We start from the raw sequence: 27,994 nt of genomic DNA, 5'->3' as shown, positions 1-27,994 counted from the left end.
AGTAATTGGCATGTAGCTTTGTGTAAACAAGTTATTGAAACCAACACGAAATGGCTATCAATGTTCATTATGTAGCATTATATATTTACATTTACCCAATATTCATAAATTCATTTACTTATATTTATATCTGTTCAGCTGGACTTAATATTGTTCTGTCCATATACTCTGCTTTCGTCTCTAAGCATTATTTTATAGTTTATATTTGTTAATTGTCCCATATATATGTTTTACTTTACTAGACTTTGTCAATAAGATGTTCATATCTTGGGTAATAAAGCATATTTTGATTTGATTTTATTCATCTGCCAGTTTCTTAAGTGTTTCAGAGAATTCTCAGACCAGTATCAATGCCACTCTTGGGCTTGTCAATGCCCTAAGTGCAACATGGCAGCTAGGTGAATATTGATTTGCTCATTTCGTTGAGACCTCAAGCTGATATTTTTTGTTCATTGCAAGATTTTTTTCGTCTTTTGACGGAGACAATAGCTTAATTGTATAATCCACTGTAACAGATGTTTTTACCAAGCATGTTCTCGGAATAACTGTTTCTGTGTCTACAAAGTCATGTGGTACATGAACATATTTGATGTTCATCCTTCCACATATTCCAAAATTTTAATTGTTGCCCGATCCCTTACAGCTTGGTAAATATTCTAATCTGAGTTGATCCACTCTTACCTCCCCATCATGTAATTATATAAAGTAATCAGATTTGAGTGTGTTTCCAGTGCTACCATTGGTGTGATTTTCATTAACATCATCTTTGTCCACTAAATAATAGAATCTAGCGATACTTGATGAAAATCCATAACGTATTCAAGAAACACTTTATTGTGAGATTTTCACTGAACAGTTTTACAAAAACGCAACACGTGTTTTGCTGAACGTAGGAAATAGCAGTCTTTTGATAGTATCCAAAAATATGTGTCATGTCCCAATCTCAATATTTTCAAACAGTTTTTATTAATTTTATAGCCGTTCTTCAAGCATGTTGAGTGACACTAGATTTTTCTAGTCTTTGAAATTGGATATGTGCTGTATGTTCTTTGAAACGAATTTTAATGACTCGCTCGGTCTGCCCAATATATTTTTGTCACAGTCCTCACAGCTTCTTTCAAATATCCTCGAATTTTCATTTTCCAACATCGTATCATTAGAGTTACCTAACATTTGTTGAAGAAAACACGAAGTTTTGAAGGTAACTTTCCCGTTCGACTTTTTGAAAATACGATTTATTCTGTTATTGTATCTTGGTTCATACGGAAGAACAATAATATTTGAATCTACGTCTTTTTGAAAAATCGAAAATTTACGAAGATTCTCTTTAAATTTACGTTTCCTAATTATTAAGTAATCTACAATATTTGAATATCCTTTGTTTTCAACTATGTTCCTGATAATATTTTCCTCAATATTTCTACTTAAGGAGAAATTAACAAGCCTATGGATAAAAAATTTTAGACCTGCCTTTTTGTGTTGTGGACAATGATGTGATCTATCAGGAATATAGCTAAAAGTACTACTAGTCTTCCTGTAGACATCAAATTTTAGACCCCGATCACTCATTATTTTCAATTTCATATGAATATTTGGGGTTCTTTTGTTAAGAGGGAAAAAATCTCGAACGGGCTATTTGAACGATCAGATTAATACCATTAAGAATTTCATTAGTTCGGATTTCCATTATCTAGTATGAAACAAATGAAAATTCAAATTCAAAAGAATAGCTAAAAATAACAATTATATATTAAGCAAAAAAACCGTAAAAAGAAATCACAATAAAATAAAAAATTAACCAAAAAATTTAAAATTAAACAATTGAAAAGAAATAAAAATTAAAAATCCAAAGATTTCACAGCAAATCACTTAACGACATTTCGATTGTTAGTATCCACAATCGTCTTCGGGTGATGACTGAACTTATTCCTTCAAGAGATGACTATTTATAAGTCATGCGAGTGCTTTCACCTATCCCAATCTCCGCTTCACCGGTTTAGCGGGAGATGACCGTTTTCCGCTTTATTATGGGTTTCCATAAGTTGCGTATCTCTACGCTAGCTTGACTGAGTCGTTGGACAACATGTATGCAGCTTCTTTGAATTTCCTCCCAAACCAGTTTTCCTCCCTGTGAATGATCTCAGCTTGGGACCACTTGATGTTATGTTGATGTGTCCAAACATGATCTGCTATTGCTGATTTGCTGGTTTCTCCTCGCTGTGTGTGTTTCTTGTGCTCGGCAATGCGAACTTTCAATGGCATCTTAGTTTCACCGATGTAGGATTTGCTGCACTCACAGGGTATCCGGTGAATGCAATTCTTGAAATCGCAGTACGCGTTTTGTAGCCTGCTTTCCGGGAGGGTGTTACGGATAGTATTTCCGGATCTGGAGCAGGTTCTGATGTTGTACTCGGATTCAATTCTTCTTATCCTTTCTGACAATCCTCTGATGAAGGGAAGTGCAAGCACTGGTTGTGACAGCTTATCTTCCTTGCGAGGTTCTTGCTCTCTTTTAGTGAAAGTCTGTTCTACCATCACTTTGGAGTAACCATTTTGTTAAAGATCTTTTTTGCCTAATTACTTCTCGAGGCCTTCCTTCGTATTACAGAGCCCGAACGCACGGTCTACTATAGTCTTGATGATTCCGCTACTCTAGTAGACCATGCTTTCAGGTCTTTTTGGTTCACATCGTATTTTTGAACTTTTTGGGTCTAGTTAATATCATGTTAAATATAGTTAGTCCATATCCATATTTATGTAATTGTCGTTGTATATTATGACACAATAAATTCTTATTATTATTGTCAGGTTTCGGCACCTATGTCTCTCGTAAAAGTATTTAGTCAGCATCAGTGCTACCTCTGTCTTTAGAATCACTCACATAAATTTAACCCCTCCCCTAACAGTTACATCTCTTCATCTTGGAGTTGTACAGATCCCTCTATTTTGATTCTCTTGGCGAAAGTAAGTACGGTCGATTTAGATGGGTTTCAGACCATTTTGTTATAATATTTAGGACCTGGTACATGAGTTACCTAACTATATTATTGTATTTTTTATGAACGTAGATGACTAGGTCTTCATTGTATTTTAGATCAATTGTAGCCCAGGATATGTAGTAGCTCGTCTATTTCGTAAGATTGGGATCTGAAGGAGTCTTGATTGCAAATTGATCTCGATTAAGTTGTCTTTTAGCTAGTAATACGTTCCTAATATGTCTAATATGTAGTTTTTCCGATCCTTGATGATAATTATACAATTTTCACATTATAAACTGATGGAGCTACCATGTAGTGAAACACGTCTTGATTAAAATTTCATTATGTGAAAATTATTATCATGGATAGTATTATTGATATTCATCCAATAATGGATCAGTGTATTCATAAGTTTTCTGATGTTTTTAATGTAGATGACATGAAACTCAAAGCCTTCGCTATGTCCTGTTCCATTTTCCCGGGTGTTGCAATGAAGTTGGCCCTATCAGTATCCGGGTATGGTATGTATTAGAGCCAAATTTGATCTGATAATTACACACGGTTTTCAAAGTAAAAGTTTCGATCCTTTTTGCAGAATTATTGGATATATTCCGTCTGGTCCTGGCAAGGCCTCTTTCAGGGTCTCTAGTTCTGAATTTATTTTTGAGAATATTAATGTTACTTTTAGGTAACTGCTTTCGGTAACAGGTAAGTTACCAACAAACATGCTAGTAAAATTTGTTGTGAAATTATCTCGTAATGTTCAGTATCTTTGTTTACTAAAAATAGTTTCATCGCCCCTTTTATCTCGTTGTTCGTTTCTTGAATTCACTATATTCAGAAGTTTTGGGATAATGAAAGTAGCAATAACTTTTGGAGAAACAGTTCAGAAAAAGTCCTGGAAGGGTATATTACAATAACTTGTAGTGAAAAAAAACTTAATTTAAAATATTCATGTCGCACACAAAGTGTTACTACTGCTACTTCTTGTAGGGTTTCCAAAACTTTTTACTTGTTTACTGTATTCTTTTCATCATTTTGAATTGAACTGTTGATTCCATGATTAAATCTACGAGGTCATTCAATTCATTTATTTGCACTTTTAATTCATTAGAAACAATGAAACCTAATAACATAAACAATTTCTAACAAAGAAAAATTTAAAATAGTATTAAAGAACTATTTGTTTCATTAACATAATCATACTAGTTCGTTTTTTCTGTTATTAATTAGACCAATTATGAAATAGCTCCATTTGAAGATATTTATGTAGGAATATTTCTATTATAAATAATTTCTTATATAAACCAACGTAGTTTCTTGAGAATAAATGAATAATTATACTATAAAAATTTAATGTTTCAGAATATAAAAGATGATGCAGTTCAAGCTCTGGCAGATAAATGCACCCGTCTTCACTATCTTTGCCTCTCTGGATGTTCATCTCTGACAGACGTATCACTCATAGCTTTAGCTTCAAATTGTCATCTTCTCTCAACGCTGGAAGTAGCAGGATGCTCACAATTCACAGATGCTGCATTTCAGGCATTAGCTAGGGTGAGATATGCCTCCTTTAATCTTCTCGGTTGAGAAATTATATGAATTTGTGTTGAACTGAATTTTGAAGAAAACCAGTGAAAAATGAAAATTATTATAAATATCGAGTTGTGAAGGAAATAAGGTACTAGGATATGATGAAAAAATAAATTTCGCAATTGACTCAAGCAAAAAAAAGAGTTGATCAAAATTATAACATAAACTAGAGAATCATTTAGAACCGAGGTTATTTCAACATATTTAGATTGTTTTGTGAGTCATTTTTGTGACTATGACTGACAAGTCTTAGTTCCTTATTACTAAACTTTTTCAAAATAATTTCATATCTCATTGTTGACTATGCTGTTTTGTTGGAATTATGAAAATATAATTCTCTCTTTTAGTTTGAAAAAAAGTGATATTTATTTCACTTTTTAAAGAAGTTTTTCAAAGTTTCAATTTTCTAAGGATCTGTGATTTTTTCAGAATCATGTAGAATATTCATGTTATTTGGAAAAATAGCTCCCTAGCTTTTCATTTCTCCATCTTGTATACACAAAAAAAGGTGGGAAACTTCTGAGGAAATGAAGAAAAGCAACTTTGTTTAAAATAAAGTATTTACAACGATATGTAGATCATGCATAGAAGTTTCTTTCAGATACAAATTGGAAAAAGCCCTCTTGAAATAACTAGTTTCACAAAAATATTAAATTACATGCAAAAACAATTTTTTTCAAAAACTATCGTCATATGAATATTTAAATGTACAAAAAACATTTTTTTTTCCATTGAGTTTGTGCTCCGAACATTCATTATGAAATTCAAACAGATAGCATTTGCAGGAATGTCATACAACATAATATCGAGTGGTCCAACGAAAAGTATGCACCTTGCTTTTCTCCTTTTTTTGTAACTTAACGCAAAAATGCTCGGACAGGTCAATTTTGCTTTTGAAGGGGACACATTTTAGATGTATTTTTCTACCTGTGCCTTCAATACCTTAGCGAGGGTGAGTAACAACCGTACAATTTTAAATGGAAAGTGGGGTCGAGTGATATATCATTTGAAAGGGCACAAAATTCTCTTTCCAATGATACCTAATTTGTTGTATTTACTTGAATAGTTATAAAAAAAGCAAGAACATTTACTCGATATTTTTGGTGTTAATGAAAATGCGGAACAAACGGCATTTTTATCACTACTACATTCCTCAATTTCTCTCGTGCGTTTTTTGGTTCAAATAACAACAGCAGATAAGTGTACAAAAAGAATTTAGGCAAACGTTCATTGATTCAGTTCGGTTGCTTTAGAATTATTTCAACTTTACTGTAAAAATGGTTTATTCCATTCCTGAACGAGTTGAAATTGTTAAACTTTATTATCAACATAATAGTTGTGCTAGACTTACTGCTCGCCTCTTCAATAACAGTCAAGTTAGTCCAAGAGGCCCAATCGAATGGCCTGCCAGGTCACCTGATTTATCGCCTTTAGACTTTTTCCTTTGGGGACACTTGAAAAATAAATGTTTTGCTACGCAGCCCGAGTCCATAGTAGATCTTCGCCAACGAATTACAGCAGAGTGCAGAAGTATAACACCTGATATGCTACAGAATGTTAGGAATAGATTTGAACAGAATCTGTATTATTGTATGGAAGCAAATGGGTCACATTTTCAGCACTTGCTGAAGTAGGATTCTACTAAGTCAATTACACATTTCAAAGTACTGGGTTGTAGTTGTTTTTATTCATAATACTCACATGTTTGAGTGAAGTACAACAAATTAGGTATCATTGGAACGATAATTTTATGCCCTTTCAAATGATATATCACTCGACCCCACTTTCCATTTAAAATTTAAGGGTTGTTACTCACCCTCGCTAGGGGGTTGAAGGCACAGGTAGAAAAATACATTTAAAATGTGTCCCCCTTAAAAGCAAAATTGACCTGTCCGAGCATTTTTGCGTTAAGTTACAAAAAAGGAGAAAAACACGGTGCATACTTTTCGTTGGACCACTCTGTATATGAAAGAGCATTGATATAAAATTTCACTTACATGGAACAGTCCTTCCTGCAAACTCGGATCAAGAGCAGGAGCTCCTAAGTTATGCAAGTCTTGAACCTGGCTGCAACTTCTTTCTTCAGAAGTTTCCTCCTTTTTTATAACAAAACAGAGAAGTAGAAAGCCAAACGCTCTCAAAAAAAGGAGTCACTCATAAAAAATATTCCTATTTCAATCTAATTCATGTTATACTGTGATATATCTTTATTTCTGTGTGTATTTATAACTTCCCACGAGGTTTAATTTTCTGAGTGTTCAACTATACCTATGACCGAAATATTGTTTTTTACATTTATCAACTGAGCAAAAATATTCTTTTTTCATTATATTATATGTTTCTCTAATTTCAAGATGTTGTTTTTGAAAAGTATCTGTCACCCAGCTTGTTTTATCATGATCATTTTCACGCTTTTTATTATTTAAAAAAAACACTTTTCATCATTTCCGCAAATTTATTTGTTCATTTCGTTGAAATGTCTGCTATATGTATATGATGTTTTGACGATTTTATATATTTCATTGTGGCTAACTTTTACAATTAACGATTTATGATCAAATAAAAAATTGTCGTTAACGAGAATCTCTGCATGAACGTTCCAAAAAATGTTGTCGATTCTGGTTCTGCTATGAACATTTACTCTAAAGTTTTCAAAAACTAATTCATCAAGTCTCAAATTGAGACAGAACATTTTTTATTTCATTTTCTTCTTTGAAAGTTATATTAAAATCTCGGGTATCTCAAACACCTGAGTTTACCAAACAACATATATTCAGAATTATCTCCAGCTTGCATATAATTGAAAATTTTCAGTGTAAGCTCTGTATACATTGATGTTATTTTTTCTATATGAGGTCAATTCCCGAGCATCTATGCCAGTGGTCGCCAACCTCTTCAATGTGTTGAGCTACTTTGTTAATTTTGGAATAAACAGCGAGCTACCCACACGGAAGCCACGTAACGCAACGTAAATGAAATAATCCACAGTTAATTTATCATTATATGTATTTATTTTACTATTTAACTGGTAATACATAATACATAGGTACTAATAATAAACTAATAACAAAATAACTAATATTACTAGTACGTACTTGTTCATAGCTACATTCCTACCTATCAAATGAAGGTGTTTGAAAAATAAACACAAACTTTTATCCAGCCACAACGGCATGTCACTTATGATTTAAAAATAGTTAATAATAACAACAAAAAAGTAACGCACTATCATGAACATAAACATTGAAAAATAAAAAAGCACGTTCAATGAGAAGGCTGACACTCAGACTCATCGATAATTTTTTTAATGTTTGCAGTATAATTTGATGCAGCCATTCGAATACAATTATCCAAATGTTCACATGTAAGTCGATTGCGATATTTGTTCTTAATAAACTTCATATTGGAAAAAGAAGATTCACACAAATAGGTTGAACTGAATAATGCTTTCACTTTCAAGGCAACACGGCATAAAACTGAATATTTGTCTTTACTTACAATAGGCCAGATACATTCAGTACTTGAGACTAACGATTTTAAGGCTAAATCATTTTGAAACTCAATGACTTCCATTTCTGTTGCAGCGATGTCTTCGCCAAAGTTCTGCATGACACAAGTTGCAAACTGTTGGATATCAATTTCCATAAAGGGTGAAACAACAAACTGCGCTACTAAAGCCATTTCATTGAAATCCTTAAAACGATTTTTGAAGTTATTCTTCAGGGTAGAAATTATTTCTACATGATATTTGTTGTCATAGGGTTCTAATGGATTTTGAGATATTTTTTCTGAAAGAATAGGAAAATGCTTGGCATCGCTGTTAATTAGGTTTTGTTCCCAAAACTACAGCTTTTTGATAAATGCTTTTATATCAGAAATCATTTCCGCTAGTTCTTTGTCTCTCCCCTGAAGCTGCAAATTAAGTTCGTTTAATTTCTCTGTAATGTCCACGAGAAAACCAAAATCTCTAAGCCAGATTGAATTTTCTAGTTCCGGAGTCGGTTCATCGCGTTGTTTGAAAAATTGAAATATGCCAGATAGGACATCATTAAAACGTTTCAGCACCCGTCCTCTACTTAACCATCGGACTTCAGAGTGAAGGAGTAGGTCCCCGTTGTGACAGTCAACTTCATCGGCCAAGGTTCTGAATAATCTTCTTTTTAACGCTTGAGCTCTAATCTTGTTCACAATTTTTACCACCAGTTTCATAACGTTGTTTAGTTTCAGGAAATTTCCACATAATGCTTGCTGATGGATAATGCAGTGGTAACAGAGAAATTGCGGAAAAGTTTCATATCTCGTCTTTATTTCTAAAGTTGGCAAATAACGCATCAGCAGCTTCTAAAAACGCCTATTTTATCATTTCCCCGTCTTCATAAGGTTTCTTTTTTTGTGCAATTATCTGGGACACACGGTACGATACTTCAGTTTCAGCCTTATTTTTGTCGACTGTTCTTAAAAATATTGATTGTTGTCCAATTAACTGCTTTTTTAACTGTTTCAGTTTCTCCTTTCTGGCGGCAGAATGTAGTGGGAATGATTTTTCAAAATTAGAATGTACAGTTTTGTGATGTCTCTCAATATTTTCTTTTTTAGCAACTGAGACCGAAGTATTATATAACAAACACATATTTTTATCTTTAAGTTCTGTAAAAAAGTATTGTTCTTCCCATTCCGAATGAAAGTGGTATGTCTTTGCCTTCTTACAACTGCTTGCCATAATATTATTTTTGTTGTTCTCTACTAACCCAACCGCTGGACGTTGGTTAAGCGTTCAGTTTTAAACTAAGCGCAATGTCGCCGCGCCGTGCGTAATAATCCCGTTCAAAGCAATCCAGATCGTTCTCGAACACTAACGCGCTGGTCCGGCTGGTCGGTTCTAGCCGATTCTAGCTTGATGGCGTCAGCGGCAGATCGCTCACCGCAACGTTGCCGCTGTTTATGTTTAATATTATGACAATTAGATTTTTTTGTGGAATTTTCGGAAGCTTCTCTGATTTTTGCAGTTTGTATTTTTCAAATTAAAATCGTGAGAGCTACCAGAATTGCCTCCGCGAGCTACCGGTAGCTCGCGATCGACAGGTTGGCGACCACTGATCTATGCCATCCTCGAATCTTACCAAACTCTGATGGAGCAGTCACCCTCACAGAGCATCGACCTACCATAATAGTTTACCAGATTGATCCATTGATTGAGATTTGTTAAATTCCATTCTACTTTGATTTACTGATTTATTTCCAACATGCTGGATGATAAATATCCCCACATTTTATGCACTGAACTTTCTTCACAGCTTTTTTCAGACAATGTTTACAAGTAGAATCACTGTTTTTTAGAGCGTTGTGTTATTGAACTTCCGTCGCTCGCCATTTTCAGTGAGTTGTGAGTGAGAATAATAATATCACAAAGAAATATCATGTCCATGATTTTTAGACTAGACAAATAAAAAACATTTGCAAGAACTTCCTATGAGAGGTAATGAAAGTCTTTCGGATATAATACAATGTGCGGGAAATAGTTGTTTTTTAGCAGGCATTTGCTAAATTCTACTGTGTTGGAACATGGGAAAGAAAGATTGTTTTACAACTTGAAAAATTTATTTTCTCAAAATAATAGCATATTCGTTGTCTCACAATTGTATGTACTTATGAAATGAATTAATAATTTTCAAATTTCTAAAATCAGAATTGCAGATATTTGGAAAAAATGGATTTGGACGAGTGTGTTCTGATCACTGATGCTACTTTAATTCATTTGGCAATGGGTTGTCCTCGGATTGAATACTTGGTAAGTTTAAATTAGTTTCGGTTGTTGAATGGAAGAACAACTCAGTAGCACTTGTGCTAACTGAGTTGAACTTCGTCTTTTGTTATATCAGCAACTAGCTCTGTAGTTTATTTAAATATTTGTATGTAACTACAGCTTGGAAACAATAAAGACGATTATTATTACTATTATTATTATTATTATTCAATTTTAAAGTAAAGGCAGATTTATTCAGGAAATTGTCCAATGAAACAAGTTCTCTGCCATTACGGTGTATGAGACCAAGCCAAGGGTGTTCCAGCAGAAAACGCCATCTTATAGGCAGAGGTACAAATTACACTTCATACGCCAACCCAGTTTGTGAGACCTAGATTATTTTTTTGGTTCTATACACTGAAATTCTGTTCTCAATTGAGTATGAATCGATATCCCATGTGAGCAGTAAATTATTTTCATGGTCTCTCACCTAACATTTTTATATATACTTGAGGTGAATCCAACATTTTAAAATATATTTGGCCGTAATTTCATTCGTGTTGGGCAAATGTTTACTTGGTACTAAATTTTACACCTAGGTCTCCAATTTCATCTATACGTGATAATTGATTACCAAGAATTGTACAAGGAAATTTGATAATTTCATAACTTATAGAATTGTAAGAAAGATATTGTAAAGCATTTATTTACATTTGAATGTACTTTATTGATTTGACCTAATTCAACTGAGTTAACTCCTTGCAAGAATTAGCAACATGGAAGGAGTTCCCAATAAAGTTTCAGATCATCTGCAAAGAGAAGAAATTGAAATTCTTTATACAAAGAGATAAGTTGTTAAAGAAAAGGTGAGCAGAAGTAGACCAGAGAAAGATCCTTGTGGGACTCCACATGATACTTTAATCAGATGTAACCTGCCACCTTTACACTTCAAAAAGCTAGGTTTTGGAAAGTCTGTATGTATAGAGTCAACCTGAGATTTGTACTAGAAGTTGGAGACGAAATAATTTTGATAGTTGTATTTATAGATGAAATCAAAAGTGACATCGAGACTGGTCTGGAAATACCTTGAAGAACTGAGGAAATTGGCGGACAGGATAGATTAACTATATACTGGGTGCCAGGATATATATATATATATATATATATATATATATATATATATATATATATATATATATATATATATATATATATATATATATATATATTCAGGATAATTCGTGACTGGATATATTATATGAAGAACAGTATTTTGGGGTTGCAGTCAGGTTTTGAGGGCTATTCAAAGAAAACTCTTTGTTTTTGTCAAGCTTTCGGTGGTGCTTACCACCTTATTTCTCAGGATAACCGGAATTACTTACTCCCGTGAGATTGTATCTCATAAGTATCTCTACAAAACATGAAACATTTCTTTTTTTGATGGAAGTGACTGACTCCACCATACCCGCAAGTTCAAACCATCCACCATCACACAAAATGGCTGCCTATAACGTATTCATGTTTAGAATGTTAAGAATACCACTTAGCAATGAATCCCGGAACAAAGAACGGAAAATCATATACCAAATAGCGAACGAGAACGGATACACCCAAAAGACAATAGATAAATTAGAAAACAGAATCAAACAAAAAATACAGAACCAGGATCAAACCACTCCAACAGACAAAACAACACAACGATGGACAGCATTTACGTACGTAGGACACCAAACCAAAAAACTAACAAACATCTTCAAACCCCTGAACATCAACATCACATACAAGCCAAACACGAAAATAATGCAAAAAATAAACAGCTATGAAAAAGAAGAAGGCAAAAACCTAAACAGGGTGTGCAGCATACAATGCTCGGACTGCAACAAATTCTATATCGACCAAACCAAGAAAAAACTGATCCAAAGGTACGACGAGCACAAAAAGGCATACAGAAACCTAATAATATATAAATCAAATCTCGCAACACACGCCATACAAAACAACACATAATTTCCCCCCACCAGAGAACATAAAACTCATAAAACAAGTCAATAAGAGAAACCGTATGGACGTCTGGGAAAACTTAAACATCCATAAATTTAACAGTCATAAATCACTTATCGAGGAACAAATACAAATCAAAACACAACAAGACCTAACATTCAATATATTGAACAAAACAACACACACTCCTAGAAACAGTAAATCTACAGAAGATCCAACACAAAGAATATTACTTGGTGTAACCCAAATACAGTACCCGGATTACCTGCACTGAAGCGTTCGGACCGCATAAAAGGACAAACCACAGGTTGACACCTTCAGTTTGAGTAGAGCCTAGATGATGACAGTACGCATATAATTGAATAGGAATTATAAAGCTTCAAATCCTTTTTGTGACTTATATTAATATTAAAATACTGAAAATGAAAGAAAATCAGTTGCACCATTCAATATATATATATATATATATATATATATATATATATATATATATATATATCTGCGCGCATTAGCTGAGTTAGTTGTTCTTTTTCTGTTGGGTATCTGCCACACGTACCTACAAAGTCGTAAGTCTGCATGAGAGGAAATGGGCAACCTTGAGCATGTCATAATGCACCTGACTCCCATCCCGGAGTTTGCTTGTGGAGTTGTTTCCTGGCTGCCACGCTTACTAATAATAATATAAAACCAGTGTTACTGCGTTTGGAACAATGGGAACAAAAACTTGAGCACCAACTCTGGCTCTGCGACTGTTGTCACATCGCCTTTAATAATGTCTACTGCAGTAGTAGACGAAACGTTGGGCATAGAAACCAACAGACCACGGATAATGAAACCCGGAAAATAGCTTTCACACAGTAATCTCCGGCCGTGAAAGTTTACATTCTTGAATCAACCTTGTGTATGACCAGAAGATTATGACATCCAGCAAGGATAATACACAAACTAAAATAGGGCCCAAGATTGTTGGATTGGTGTCATGAAAAAGATGGGAGAAACGCCATAAGCTCATGAGGTTGCAGTGTTTTCCAAGGACAGAAATAGATAAGACTTCTGCATAAGCCCAGCTATTGATCATTATTGTTCTTGCACAACCACGACACATATTTTGTGACAAAAAAATACAACATTTTGGGGATTTCAGGATGGATACAAATAACTCTGTAGTTGACAATGTTATTTTTTTCCTTTTTTGAAATTGGAGAAATAGAGCCATATTTCCAGAAGTCGGGAAACTTCCTTCATTCAGATTTATAGTAAATATGGAAGGAATAGGTATTGTAATGCATATATACGCATATATTCCTTTCCCCACTTTTTTTCAAAATCAATCAACACCTCATTTTTAAATTGTAACAATCTATAAAAATACTGAGAAAAAATAATCTTCATTTTTCATAAAAAGTTATGCACGTAAAAATAAAAAGAATTATGATATTGTTTCATCCAAAGGTGCAGTAAACCTTTTTTACATTTAGACAACGATTTGGGAATCAACTATGAAGACTAGAGCTACATAATAGTTATATTCCTCAACCAAAGCAAGTTGAATTGAATTTTAAAAAATCGATCTGAAACTCTAATAGCAAGTATAAATCAACGGACTTTGTAGCACTATTTGGAACAAACTATATAGAATGTAGCTGCGAACTATTTGCAATTCCGTGAACCTAAAAACTTACATTTTATAAAATAGGTCGATATTCTTCAGCACCACAGAATTTTTGATTGATGTAATTAGAAAAGAAACGACTTCATTTTTGCGAAACATATTAATTTCACGTTGATGTTGAAGGATTTTTTCTTTATAGACTTTATCTCATTGTGAGCTCATAACAGACGAAGGAATAAGACACCTATCAATGTCACCCTGTGCTGCTGAAAATTTAACGGTTCTTGAACTGGATAACTGTCCACTGATTACTGATGCCTCGTTGGAACACCTCACTTCTTGTCACAATTTGCAACGGGTTGAACTTTATGACTGTCAGCTCATCACCAGAAATGGAATAAGGAGACTTAGGGTGAGTATTGAGTAGTGTCGGTATGCAGAATTTTATTTGAAAGAATCTCGGTATTCCAATCTGTTTCATGAAATTTTAGAAAGCAATTATTGTTGCAGAATAATAGCAAAAATTAATTTATAGTTTATTGTGTTTGTTCGTACTTTTTCAAGTACTATGGTTCAATGTTGTCATACAGGGTTGCTGATATAATTGGAAATGGTCGATTATTTCCTAAAGTAAGATACCTAGCGAAAAATGTTGAGATACAAAAGTTTTAGGATTTTTTGAAACCTGTCATACTAAATAAAAATTGAGTATACAAGATCAGTCAAAAAGTCTTGAAGAAATAAAGTTGCTCTTTCTTGAATATAACACCCTATATATTATTCCATATTTCAATATTGCTCGAAATTCTGAACAAAATTAATATAGCAACATTGTAGCGTTTTCACCATAAAGTGGGAGACCAGTAAGCGTTACAAATGAAGAAAATTCTTTGAATGTCATGTTAGATTTGATGGAAAATCCAATAAATTTGGCACAGCAGTGAGCTTTGAATCATAACATTAGTCGATATTCCATTCAAAAAATTTGCAAATTGCAAAAATTCCATCCTTATAAAATTCATTTGGTACAAGAATTGAGTGAAGACGATTTTGATCGTAGAATTGAGTTCTGTGAAGTTATGGATAAATTAAATGAAAATGTCAACTTTTTCAACCACATATTGTTTTTTGAATCTACATTTTGTTTAAACTGGCACGTAAATCGACACAACTGTAGAGGAAGTTCACACTCGACGGTCGCATATCAAGATGAAACTTTTCCTGATGAACAGATTGGACGCAGGGGAACAATTGAATGACCCGATATGACCCCACTTGTCACATAAAAAATGTAGTCTACAAAAATAGGCCGCCAAATATCGAAGAGTTGCAAGAAAAAATGAGTTATGAAATTTCTACCTTTCCTTCTCACATGATTTCAGATTCACTACAAAATTTTGTTCAGCGAGTTCATTACTATCAGGAGGTAAATGGTAAACACTTTGAGCACCTCATCAAATAGAATTCCAAAGAAAATAATTGTTGTTTATTAAAACTTGTTTTTTCTTTTTTTCTCCTGGCATAACTGTTGTTTTCATAAAATTTTAAATATACTGGACATTCATTGAAAAATACATTTTATCGTTTCATGTATTTTTATCAACCCTGAGCAATGGGGAATGTTCCTCAATTTGGGTTATTACAGCAAATGCAAGTTTGAACAAAATAAAGTTGAGTTCAATTCATGAGTTTTTCAAATTCACTTCGAAAAGTATTCAAATTGATGTTTCAAATGTTGGGTTTTAATTTTTAAAGGCATTTGTTTCTAATTCACATATTGGCAACAGCGCCTATATCAAGTTGAAATAATTTATACGTACCTAGATATTCTACTTTAAAAAAGGAAAATTATCTTTATAAATCAACAATTAAGGCAAAATATAAAATATAGTTCAATACCACCTCCACAAGCCACATAAACAAAAGTTGTTTTGTTATTTGTTTATGTAGAGGAAGATAGGTTAGGTACACAAAATATCATATGTCACAGAATGTCTCGAAACTCGGAACATAAGTAAACAGAACAGCATGCCTCTGAAATATGTCATCTTTGTTTGTCTCATACAGGTAACAGATTCATTGTCCTTTATTAGCTATAACCGATGTTGCCAAATGGTGAAATAGAAACCCTTTAAATGTTGAATGCATTATTTCATTCCTCTTTTTCAATTATTTCAATAATTTTTTAAAGAAAAAGGTTGAAATTATAAGTTTAAAATGCGTTGTTTTAGAGCTTTTTTATGAAAACTACTTGATTTTCGTCAGGAGGAACAACCGCATTATGCTTCTTTTATTTTCTGTAAAAAAAATTACATTATAGTGTAATAATATCCACATACTCCATCTTGTGTGACTCACATAATAAATGTCTTATCATTTCCTACCTTTTCTTTAATAAATTTGAGAGTAGTAGAAAGTTATTTTTAAATTTCGATATCTCAAAACTTGTTGAATGTAGGAAATGATGTGCTTTATCAATTTTGTTCAGAGTTTCGAGCAGAATTGAAATATGGAATAATATATAGGGTGTTCTATTAAAAAAAAACAACTTTATTTATTCAAGACTTTTTGACTAATCCTGTTTACTCAATTTCTATTCATTGTGGTAGATTTTTTAAAACCCTAAAACTTTTGTATTGTTGTAAATCATGCCCGAAAGAAAATAACGCCGACCGCCGCTGGTAGCCATAAACCAGGCGTGACGTGGCTAAGAGCGCGCGAGTGCACGATGATTCCCCGCCAATTGAGAAACAGCAAGAATAATGCTACCGACTTCGACAGAACTTCGGATAAATTTCGACGACATTCGATTACGATATTTAAAGGCTAGCCACGAGGATATCGAGACAGTAAAGTGGACGTTACAGTGCGGTACGCGAAGTGATCTAGTAAGGCGAAAGACATTCAAATAATAGTTGAAATTTTAGTTGAAGTGTTTGTTGTATTTAAAGTGAAAAAAAGTTAACTTTGATTATTCAGTGTAGTCAATTATTGGTGAACCCACGAGGAAAACGTAACAGTATCTTAACATTTTCGCTAGGTATCTTACTTTATATATCAGCGACCCTGTATATTGTCAAATTTAGTTCTAAATAATTTCATTAGAATAAAAAAGTTACAAAAGTCTTCATAAATTATCAACTTAAAAAAACTATTTTTGAACAATCATTTCATTTATAATAATAAAGGGATCATGCAAGTACAAATTTGATGTCGTTCAAAATTTCATAGGTACGTATTGAGTAGATGATCTAGTTACTCATTCAAGTACTCTATAATCATACTTTGAATTTTGGGTATACAATACTAGAAAAACTTCAAAATAGATATTTGAAATATTGTGATTATAAAATGCAGTTCTTGATTGAAGATCACTATTACACCAATATTATGAAGGAGTTGAAATTGATAAGTTTCAAATCTCGAAGGACTATAAATGGCATATGCTTTACTAATAACTTGATAAAAGACTAACCGTTCAGAATCATTGAAACAAGTCACATTTGATATTTCAATGAAAAACCTCAGGAACTCTAACCTTTTTTCATTGGACGCCACTCAATCAATTATGGTCAGCACTCTCTAATCGATCGGACACTGAGGTTCATAAATCAATATGAAGATGCTCTTTTGAAAGATCTCTTTTAAGTCTTGAGAAATGTCTCCAATTGATATTTCTGTGATATTCTTATTAATAAATGTGGTTTTTTCTATTGATTGGGAAAGGGATCAAAAATGTTCGTAGGTAAACAATTTAGTTTTATGCCAACGTTTCGGAGTTTCAAACATTAGTTATCCATGTCCAAACCACGCAAAATTCTAATTAATGTTACATAATCTATTGATCACTATACATTGCGAACGTAAATAGTAGAAAAAAATCGGTTTTAGTACTTTTCAATAAAAAACCAATAGTGTGACATCACTAGCCGCCGAGAGGGCGCTAACTACTTTTTTTTCAAATGGAAGGTACTTATTTCAATTCTCTATACATGGAAATTACAGCCGGCTTCGGCATAAAAAATAATTGCTTCTGATTTTTTCCTCAAAGATTTAGCGCGAACCATTTTATAAAATTAAAACAAAATGAAATGAAGCGAATTCTTAGTAGCAAAAGTACAATCCCCTCTGTTACTAGGGTAACACGGTGTGGATTCTAAGCTACAAAGTCATTCACAAAAAATCCTAAATCAGATTAAAAACAGAAATGCGCTTTTTTTTCAAATACTTTTCTATTTTATTCGAAATACAATTAATTTCCGTAAAGAGTTTCTTTCTCTTACACAATACTAACTTGTGTAATCTGTGATAACTAATAATCCTCTTTTGATTGCAAAGTTACGAATTATCGTTTTTCATAGTCTCCAATTCTCCGTAACCGGTTATCCGAATTCAAAAAAGTAAAGGTAATTGTATAGAGAATTGAAAAACCTTTAGAGCAAGAAGTCACAAGTCCTCTCTTTTTATGTGAAAAAAAGTACTGATTCATTTTCATACCAATTTTGTCCGATTTTAATATATTGCCCTGTTTAAAAGTTAAAAATGGGGTATGACTTTAAGGTATGCTTGTTACTCTGTCTGTAGTTTACATTGAGTTGAGAAGTAAAATTTGGAAAGTAAACAACACAATATCTGTGAAGTAAAATAAGAAATAGTAGACGTTGGTAGGACAAGTTTCTACAAAATATTGAAAAATATTTTATTCAAATACAAGAAGGAAGATATGAGAATTCATGTTATAATATTAGTTTATTTTCCTATTTTGATTCATTTCACTTGTCTCACCGTAAATATTTATATTGAATTACAAGATTTTATCTAATTACGAAACAAGACAAAGTTTAATTCGAAAGAGGTATATTTCAGGAGATTAATTTTTGGGAAAGGTTTTGGCTTTCAATGGGATTAAATAAAATAAGCGAACAAATGTCATTATGTACTGTCATAGATGAATTGAGTAGAATTAACTCATTCGTGACATAAGTCCATAATTTTATGAATTAATTGAGTGCTTCATATTGTAATGTTATCCACATTGGTGGTGAAGAGGCAAAAAGGCAAGTGTCTTATCTGAAATATTGGAGTGCGCCTCTTTCATATGCCATATTATCTAGCAATCCTGTGAATGATTACTGATTCAATTCCATTACAAATGTTTGGATCACAAACTGATTAGAGAAACGTGTTTTTGTACAATTCAATGTTCATATGAAAATAGTTGTTTCGAAAGTATTTTTTCTTCCAGTTTGTATCTGAAAGTTACTTCTTTGCATGATCTACACATCTTTGTAAGGAATTTATTTTGAAATTTATTGCTTTCTTCCTCCTTTTGGAAGATTCCCACATTTTTTGTGAAAAGATGGAGAAATAAAAAACCAAAACCTTTCCTACCCAAAAGACAAGTTGTTGATCAAAAATTGTCAAAGTTGAAGAAAAAAAGTTGAATGAAAAATGGTTTTATTGAAAGATAATAAAACAGTAGATAATAGAAAGGTTTTGTGTGAAACTCTTACAGTTGTACCTGAGAAAATTAATTAAAAAAAGTCCTTTCTTTGAACAGAATAATAAAGAAGATGTTTATATTTGAGGGTTACAATTTACAAAATGGAAATTATTCTGTCCGTTTTTTTTGTACGATTTATGTGACAATGAGATTTGTTTCATTAAATTATAAAATATACTTTGTGTATACCGATTCAGGCTCGCCCCTTTTTTTTCTCTCTTAGTATCAATGTGGAATTTTGATGGTTCAAATGATATCATAATTTGGATTGATTGGATCAAAAATATTTTACATTTTTGGATTCAGCAGTGAAAATATACTTACTGTGAAGTTTTTTTTGTAAAAACAATTACGACTAAGAGGTTGCGACCACTGAAAAATATTTGCTCTGCTCCCATGATCCAATGAGAAAATAAAATCAGTAATTCTGTTTTTCCAACTACACTGTTATAAAAAAAAAAACTATTTTTTCAATGCCAGCATAATCGCTCATGATATTATTCAGAAAGGTTAATCTTTTATGCTTTCCGATTTTGAGTCAAGGAAATAGGCTGATATTTGCCACACTGAAAGTAATGACGAATTTGTTCCAGAGACGCTGTGGGAGATTACCACGAGGAAATAAATGGAATATCTTTTGAAAATTGGTTAGAAAATATTTTGGCAAAACTTAATAATAACTGACAATTTTCTTAATTTTGATTTTTTTTATCATCAGATTATTTATATAGGTATGTAGGTTGTTTTGCGTCACATTATATATTTTTAATATATTTCTTTCCAATTTCCATTGGTATTGAGTTATTGAAAATTTATATTTTTGAAATTCTTAATTCAAATACATAAACGACATTGCAATAATAATTTGTCCTCCTAGTGGCCCACATAAAAAATTACATTCGTGTGCTTTTATGTACATTTATTGAACCTCGGTTTGGAATATAGTTTACAGCTTACATTATCTTCTGGTTGTAATTGAAACAATTTAGTATAAGATGTCATATTTATTGGTACCCAAATCTCCTTAATGTACTGTGTCAAAAACAACTGATTAATATCATAACAATATACAGTGTGGCATACTTAAGGTAAAGACACCCCCTGTATTTTAGTCTGAAAGGAGATATTTGATTTTGGGTACAGGCATAGACATTCACAGGTCGCACTTTTCGCAATATTTAGCCCGAGTGACAGCCTTAAACCCAGCCTACTGAGTGTTCCATTTGAATTTCCATATTTGAAATAATACCAATCTCATGACGATAAATAGGTAGATCTGTATTCTTGTTGTAATTCAGATGTTCATTACATCAAAATTCTGGGAAAACAGAATTCTTTTAGAATTATATAATGAGCCGTATGATGTCATCAGAAAAAAAATTTATTATACAATTGAAATTATTGTCAAAAAAATTGTGAAGGAATGGATAGATCATTAGATCATGGAAGTAGAGCAAATGTTTCTTCAGTGGTCACAGTCTCTGTATTAAAAAAAGTTCGCGGTAAGTATATTTTCATCAAAATAGGATGCTCTCATATAAAATGAACTGCTGAATCAAAAAATGTAAAAACATACGGAGATTTTCATTTGGAATTCCAAAATTTCTAATATTTTTTATCCAATCCAAATTGTGATAGGTACCATTCGAACCACCAAAATTCCACATTGATACCAGGAAAGACAAAAAAATTATGGAGGAGAGCCTGAATCGGTTTACACCAGGTATAAAGACTGTTGTAATATGTGTGAAGGAAGATAATCTTCCGCATAAGAAGTTGAAACAGTTTTAAAAGCTGATAAGGAGGTTCTACCGATAATTGTCTGTGAGATTCAAATTTTCCATTTTTGTTTACATTAGTATAGATTAGCATATTAGCAGACATAATCATTGGGCTTCATTATTATGCCCTATAGGATAATATTCATCAAAATGAATCTTGTATCACAGATATAAACAAGCCACTTCATGGAGTTGATAAAACATAAAAGTTGGAAAGGTCAGAACTTTTGAGCCGTTGATTTTTGTGTAAATCCAAACATGGCCCACTTGAAAACTCCCAATGTGATTTATAAAACTTTTTGAACACTTATATATTAGAAAAAATATATGTGAATGCTACGACCAAATGTAGAATATAAAAGTTTCAACACAACTTGGTAAGAAATATTGTTTAGACTATAATTGGATACCAATAATGTGAATACTGATACCACATTTCCAAGTTGAGAAAATATTTTAAGTCAGTTTTCTTGAAAGTATGAAAAACTATCAGATGTTGGATTATTTTGAATAGATTCATGGATGTAGCCAGTAGCCGTTACTATGTGGTAGGAAATCATCATGAAAAATTAGAATTGAACCTTTCTATGTTTTTTACCACTTTTATTTGTAACTAAAGTTACTGCAGTTTCATCCTATAAGGACATTTTCAAACTTATACATTAAACTAAAAATGATTGATTATATTAGTAGGTTGCACCACAATGTTTATGCTTATAAATTTCCAAGGATTCCAAATAATTGAGTTTGCAACTCTACCTTGCATAGTGCAAAATTTCCGTATCGTTCAGATTCAGGAACTTATGGTTGAATCCCAAGGAATGGTTTGAAAACATCGAATAATTTTTACCTAGTCTGAAGGACCTTTCATGTTCAGCATACCATTTTGAGAAATTTCGACCACATTGTACCACATAAACACTATTACACTCCGGATACTTAAGCTTATAAACTCCAGATTTCTACAACTTGTCTACTTTATCTTTGGCATTGAAAAGGAAATCAGATAACCTGGCATGTGGTCTGAATGCCACTTCTACATTGTTTTTTTTTTGAAGAAACCTGCAATTATCTCTTTAACCAAAATATGTGATACAAATTTTTTGATATCTCTTACTTTTAAAGATTTTAACAATATTATATTTCCTGGACTATAGCAATTACGGCAAAATTTGAATGAAGTATTTTGTTTGTCTTCTTGTGGCAAACAAAAAGTTCCCATTAGTTTTTTCGATATTTCAAGTTTTTTAGTTTTAATCTGTCTTTCTTCGCCGAAAATTGTCATAAATGATTGAAATTTTGATTTCTGTAATGATTCATGAACTATAATACTCACTGAAAAACTGTAATGGAGTATATTATTTGTTTTTTTTTTTTGGGGAAATATATTTTGTCACAGATTTCCGATTTGCGAAATTTCTGAAACTCATATATCTCAGCGCTTGGTTCAAAAATAGGAGTGGTTCAAATTTGAAATCGTTCTCTTGTTCCAATCAAAAGTAAATTGAAAATGACCGCCGTGCGCACCGGTGACAGATAATAAAAAAAAATAAAGATCATTTCCACCAAAGCAACTCTTGGTCTATCTTTTCAAATAAATAAGTTGGGCTCAACTCCGAGGACCGCGGTACACTACTTTCTGAAGGTTGTAATATAATAGTCAGTTATAAAGTAAAAAATAACATAGCGTTTCATCTTTTCAGAATCACTTACCAAATATAAAAGTACATGCCTACTTTGCACCCATCACACCCCCACCAACTGGAGCAGGCAGTCGTCAGAGGTACTGCAGGTGTTGTGTTATACTATGAGGAAACTGCCCCTCTGGATCCCAAGGCCATGATACGCCATCTTCGTAATGCTATGTGTTCATCGAGCTTCTCATAGTAATTGTAGTTGGATTGGTGCAAGGCATTTTTATAATACTAGTCAAGCTTAACATCTTGTGACATCGACGGAGTAAGTCATTAAAAATGGAACCAAGAAAGTGTTGGTTGAGATATCGATTTGAAAATGTGAATTATATTTATTCATTGGTATTTTTTCAGAAAATCACAAGATGGTATAAAAAATGTGTGAAAAGTGAGTCCCAATAATGAAGTTTAATGAAAAAAGAAAAATAACACTTCACTTTATCTAAGAAGTATTAAAAAAAATCAACTCGAGTCATTTTTTCAGTGTCTCTTCAAACAATGAATTTTGAGTAATTTTGGGGTTATTTTTGAGACGACATTCTAGCAACACCTTCAATTTTAATTAATTCTTGCTCCCTTTTGTATAATTCTGGCGATGTGTTTTTAATACTCTCAACGAGAAAATTTAATGTTTCAAAACTATTTTTTAATTTCAAGACAATTTTTACAGTTTTGTGTTTTTACATTATTAGTAATAAATGTCTATATTTTTATCAGGGTATGTAAATCGAAGAAAACATACCAACATATTTTTCAACTCATACAAATAACGAAGTTTAATGATTGACAATACACATGTCACTCATTTTTCCTATCAGTTGAAGTCGAAGTGTTTGCATATAATGTACACCTCGAATTTGAGGCTGAATTAACATTTTCCGAATTAATTCAATTTTCCTAAATTTGTTTCACTGAACAGAAAATAACCACAATTTCACTCATTTGAGGAAATTACGATTTCAAAGATTATTTCAAAACTGTCTAATTCTTTTCAATGAATAATTTTATCTATAACTAAAATAAACTAGCAAAGAAGCAGATATATTGAATAATTTTCGATTCGAATTATTTGTTCCATCTCTTTAAATCTCTTCAAATGATTTCTTAAGTAATTCATTTTGCAGTATCAACAGTTTTCAATGACTGAAAATCATCTTAATCTTTTAGATTTTTTTTATTATAATTTTTTTTTATTCTTCTTAGCAATCAAATTCGAAAACTATTTGAAAAATATTTTTACCATACCATTTTCACATTTTATTGTTTTCAGTAAACGTTGAAAAGTGTGGAAAAAAATGAATATGTAAAAAGCCATGCATTAGTAAAATGTGCAAAAACTTGTTTCAATTAACAGATTCGTAGATCTAGTTGAACATATTTAGTACATCAGTGACAACAGTTCATTGTGAAAGTTTTTGCAACATTAAAACGATTTATTGAAAACGAAATGGGGGCCATAGGGGGCTATTTCATTCAAGTATAAAACTGAATTATGAAAATTATTATATATCCATTATATAGAGGCCTTTTAACAAGTTGTCAGAACTTTAATCAATTCAGTAAATTATTTGTGTAAATAATTATAATAATACTATTATATTGATGTCACCTTTTGAGTTAGATGATCTTTAAATTCAAGGTATAATTAGTCGTCATGTTTGTTACATCTTTTGAACAGATTTTCAATTCATTATTGGTTTCACAAAAGTTTTTAACCTACCGTCTCACTGGTAAAAATAATTCTACATAAAATAAGCACACTATTCTAATCTCCCTACAATAAAACTAAACTTAATTGCAAATATATATTATTGAATTCAAAAATGTACAAACTAGAAATCAGAAATCTTGACAAATTTTAAATTGAATTTACGGTAATTTTTGAATAACGGATTTTTTATTGAGTAAGATTTGTCATTCTCAAAAATTTATTACATAGGAATCTGTTGGTATAATTCGCATTTGATTGACATGTGAAGGAGTTGATTTCGATGCATTGAGATGCAATAGAAATTCGAAGGACCAAAAAGTATCACTACGTCAAATTGTTATGTCATGCTATATTGAATAGGTTTGAGTTTTGTGAATATTTCCATTCTGGTAACATAAGTGGAACATATTTTTGTGTGAAAGGCCTAGCAGTTCGGCATGGGCTCTAGCAGAAGTTAGAAAACTGTACATACTCAACAATTTCGGAATGAAAATTATCATCTGGATCCCATCTCTTTGTGTAATCTGAAGTTAACCAAAAAATAACAAAAATTGTAAATCAAATGATTTTATTCTTGTGGCTGTGTTACATTTGAATGTACCTAACCACTATTTAAGAAAATGGAAAATGAATAATCAATACTGATCAAAAGTATCATGGAATACAAACTTTAAGTTTTGTATTGACTCATCTAAATATTCTTGCCTCAGAATTAATTGTAGGAAATTGATGTATTTTATTTTCACTTCAAAATTCTACTATTTTAACGAATTGCCAAAATATTTTAACAAGTTTCATTTCAAGAGGGTAGGTACTATTTAAATAATAACCACTGGTTGATTCCTTCAAGACGGTTTCATCCTAAAAGTCAGTTCTCTGCAGCTGCAACAGTTGATACATATAATTTTTAATTAAAATTCCCTAAAAAATTCTCCCTACATTTTTCGTGTAAAGGAATAAGCAGTAACAGAATTGATCTTTTTCTAGACTTTTTCATTTTTGTGTCACTTTAACTACTTTTCTCTTATTTCAGTACTCATAAATCACGTGCTATTCAGTTCATGAACTAATTCTATGATTTTAAAATATTCAGTATATTCAATTACTTCGATTTTGTGAAGGTAAATTGTAATTTTAGGATATTGTTAATATCCACGATTATTATTCGTTTGAAAATTGTCAAGATTTCTTGGAGAAATCATTTTAATTTTGCTAGTGGAGAAGTAATTAAAATGTAACAAAGAGATCTTCTAGTAAATTCTTGTGTGTTTTATTGAACTTTTGATTCCTCTGAATAAGTAAATGGATCTGAACAGTAGTGCAAACAATATAAAAACATAGTACTTCTTATATATCTTGAAATGTCTGTTGAAGTGAGTTTTTTTATACGTTTTGATTGATTAGTAATTTTTCAAATGTTGGATTATAATTTACAAGTATGTGTCATCACAAGCACAGTAATACTGAAATTATGTGATAAATGATGCACATTCAAATGCTACTGTAATTCTTTGAAATACAGTTTGTAGAAAATGTTTTTCTCAATTACATTAATTAGTTGTATATTTGTTGTTGAGTACGTTACTGTAATCTTGGAAAAAAATGAACATTTTTCATTAGTTCAACAAAATAACAAGAAATAATATTGAAAAGGGGTTTCTCATTTCGAGAAAAAGTGGAATCGTAAAACAGACTTTTCAAATTTAAAATTATTGTTTTCGCACTTTATTTTGACAAAACAGGAAACTTTATCCCAATATAAAATAATAGGTATTTAATATTCATAGTCGTGATTGACAATGTTATAAATGTTAGAATCCCTACTTGAATGTTTAAAACGAGAACAGTGGAAGGGTGTGATATGTAAAGGGATCAATCGCCTATTCTTAAACTCAAAGTTCAAGATTCGAAATCAAATACCCTTTATTGATTTTAATTTTGTCATGAAGAGGCATTAAATCAAACCTAAAAAGTTATTTTAATTTTTTATTTGATTTTTCACTAATTTTTTGAATTGGAAATACAATATTTGTTTATGACTAATTAAAACAAATGAATTATTTGATGGAACAATTCAAAACATGTGGCATCCCACATATGTTTTGTATCAGCAGTTCCTTTGGTGAGGCGAGTTCATTTCAGTTATTTCAGGTTGATCCTTTTATTATATCCACTCAGTGTGGAAGCAACATACTTTGATTGCCAAAAGAAAAAAATGCAGGTGCTCTCCGCACAGCCTTCCCAGTCATCATTTAGTATTGCTAGATGAATTATTTGTAATTATATCTTCATCTATCCTCTTATTATTATCATTATTGAAATTTATTGTGACTTCTAAAAATAGGTAGCTACTATTTGACATTTCTTAGAGAGAACAGTAGAGAACTATTTTCCTGACCAACGATGTATATTATTTTTTTAAAATGGGTTTTATTTAATTGGTGAGCCTCAAAATGCCTGTGATACAAAAGAAAAAATTTTGATGATATGGTTATTATTTAAGCCAAAAATTTAAATGCAAAATATTTGAAACTTTTATGTTTCAAAAAGATCATTTTGAACAGAAAATTCAATGAATAAAGAAAAACTTCGGTGAAAAATTTCATCTGTTTTTCAAGAATAAGGTGTTTTTAGATATCACCCTCTGTATATATTTTTGTAGTAACTGTTTAGGTTATTTTATATTTTGATAATAAATTTGAGTTTTTTGAAATATTTTTTCTTTTTTTCTTTTCAACAAATCATATCCCTATGACTGGAATTGAAGTAACTAATTAATTGTATGGTTTTTGAAAACTGTCATTGTGTTGGAGCAGTTTCGTCTCTTCCAGTGACAAAACTTTTATGCAAAGAAGTGAATCATGTTTCAAAGGTATTCAAGATGCTGCCGAGGAGTTGTAGACCAGTGATTTCATCCAAAACTAGTCTAGAGGCCCCCTAAGAAAGTGAAAGCTCCTTTTGTGATTGAAATTTTATATCAAAAATCTTCCATATGTTACAATATGTTGTTATCTCTAGACCAGGGGTCTCCAAACTACGGCTCGCGGGCCAAATCCGGCCCGCCAGTGTCATCAATCCGGCCCGCGACAGCCAATGATTTACTGCCATCAATCTGGCCCGCGACAGCCAATGATTACCTTATTGTTGTTACTAATGCTGTGATAAGTTGACGACTTAACGACAGAAATGATGACAAAGAAAACTTAACTTGAGTATCTAAGTTTAAGCATATTAATAATTAACAAATAATTGAAATGAATCACAGTAAAACAAAAACACTAATGAGATTTTTGTAATTGTGTTTTTTCACCGACAATACTTTGTAGTTGTGGATCAATTTTACTTCATTCTTTGTTTACTTCATCTTGGAAAACGTTT

The 27,994-nt window shown here is 31.9% G+C and overlaps 1 protein-coding gene across 1 annotated transcript in view; it reads left to right on the top strand.

Moving 5' to 3' along the window:
• LOC111505776 (F-box/LRR-repeat protein 2) overlaps positions 1 to 27,329 on the top strand; it is a 46,318-nt gene extending 18,989 nt beyond the window's left edge. The window contains exons 5-8 of the mRNA XM_074180721.1: positions 4,344 to 4,535; positions 10,258 to 10,359; positions 14,127 to 14,339; positions 22,915 to 27,329. Coding sequence (XP_074036822.1) covers positions 4,344 to 4,535; positions 10,258 to 10,359; positions 14,127 to 14,339; positions 22,915 to 23,022 — 615 coding nt within the window. The 3' untranslated portion in view covers positions 23,023 to 27,329. The remainder of the gene's footprint in view (positions 1 to 4,343; positions 4,536 to 10,257; positions 10,360 to 14,126; positions 14,340 to 22,914) is intronic.
• The last annotated feature ends 665 nt before the right edge of the window (positions 27,330 to 27,994 follow it).

Source organism: Leptinotarsa decemlineata, unplaced genomic scaffold, assembly GCF_025532065.1.
Source record: "Leptinotarsa decemlineata unplaced genomic scaffold, Ldec_3_MD MMD2_tig00026299_RagTag_RagTag, whole genome shotgun sequence".
Lineage (NCBI taxonomy): Eukaryota > Metazoa > Arthropoda > Insecta > Coleoptera > Chrysomelidae > Leptinotarsa > Leptinotarsa decemlineata.
This window is presented reverse-complemented; position numbering and strand designations above follow the sequence as displayed.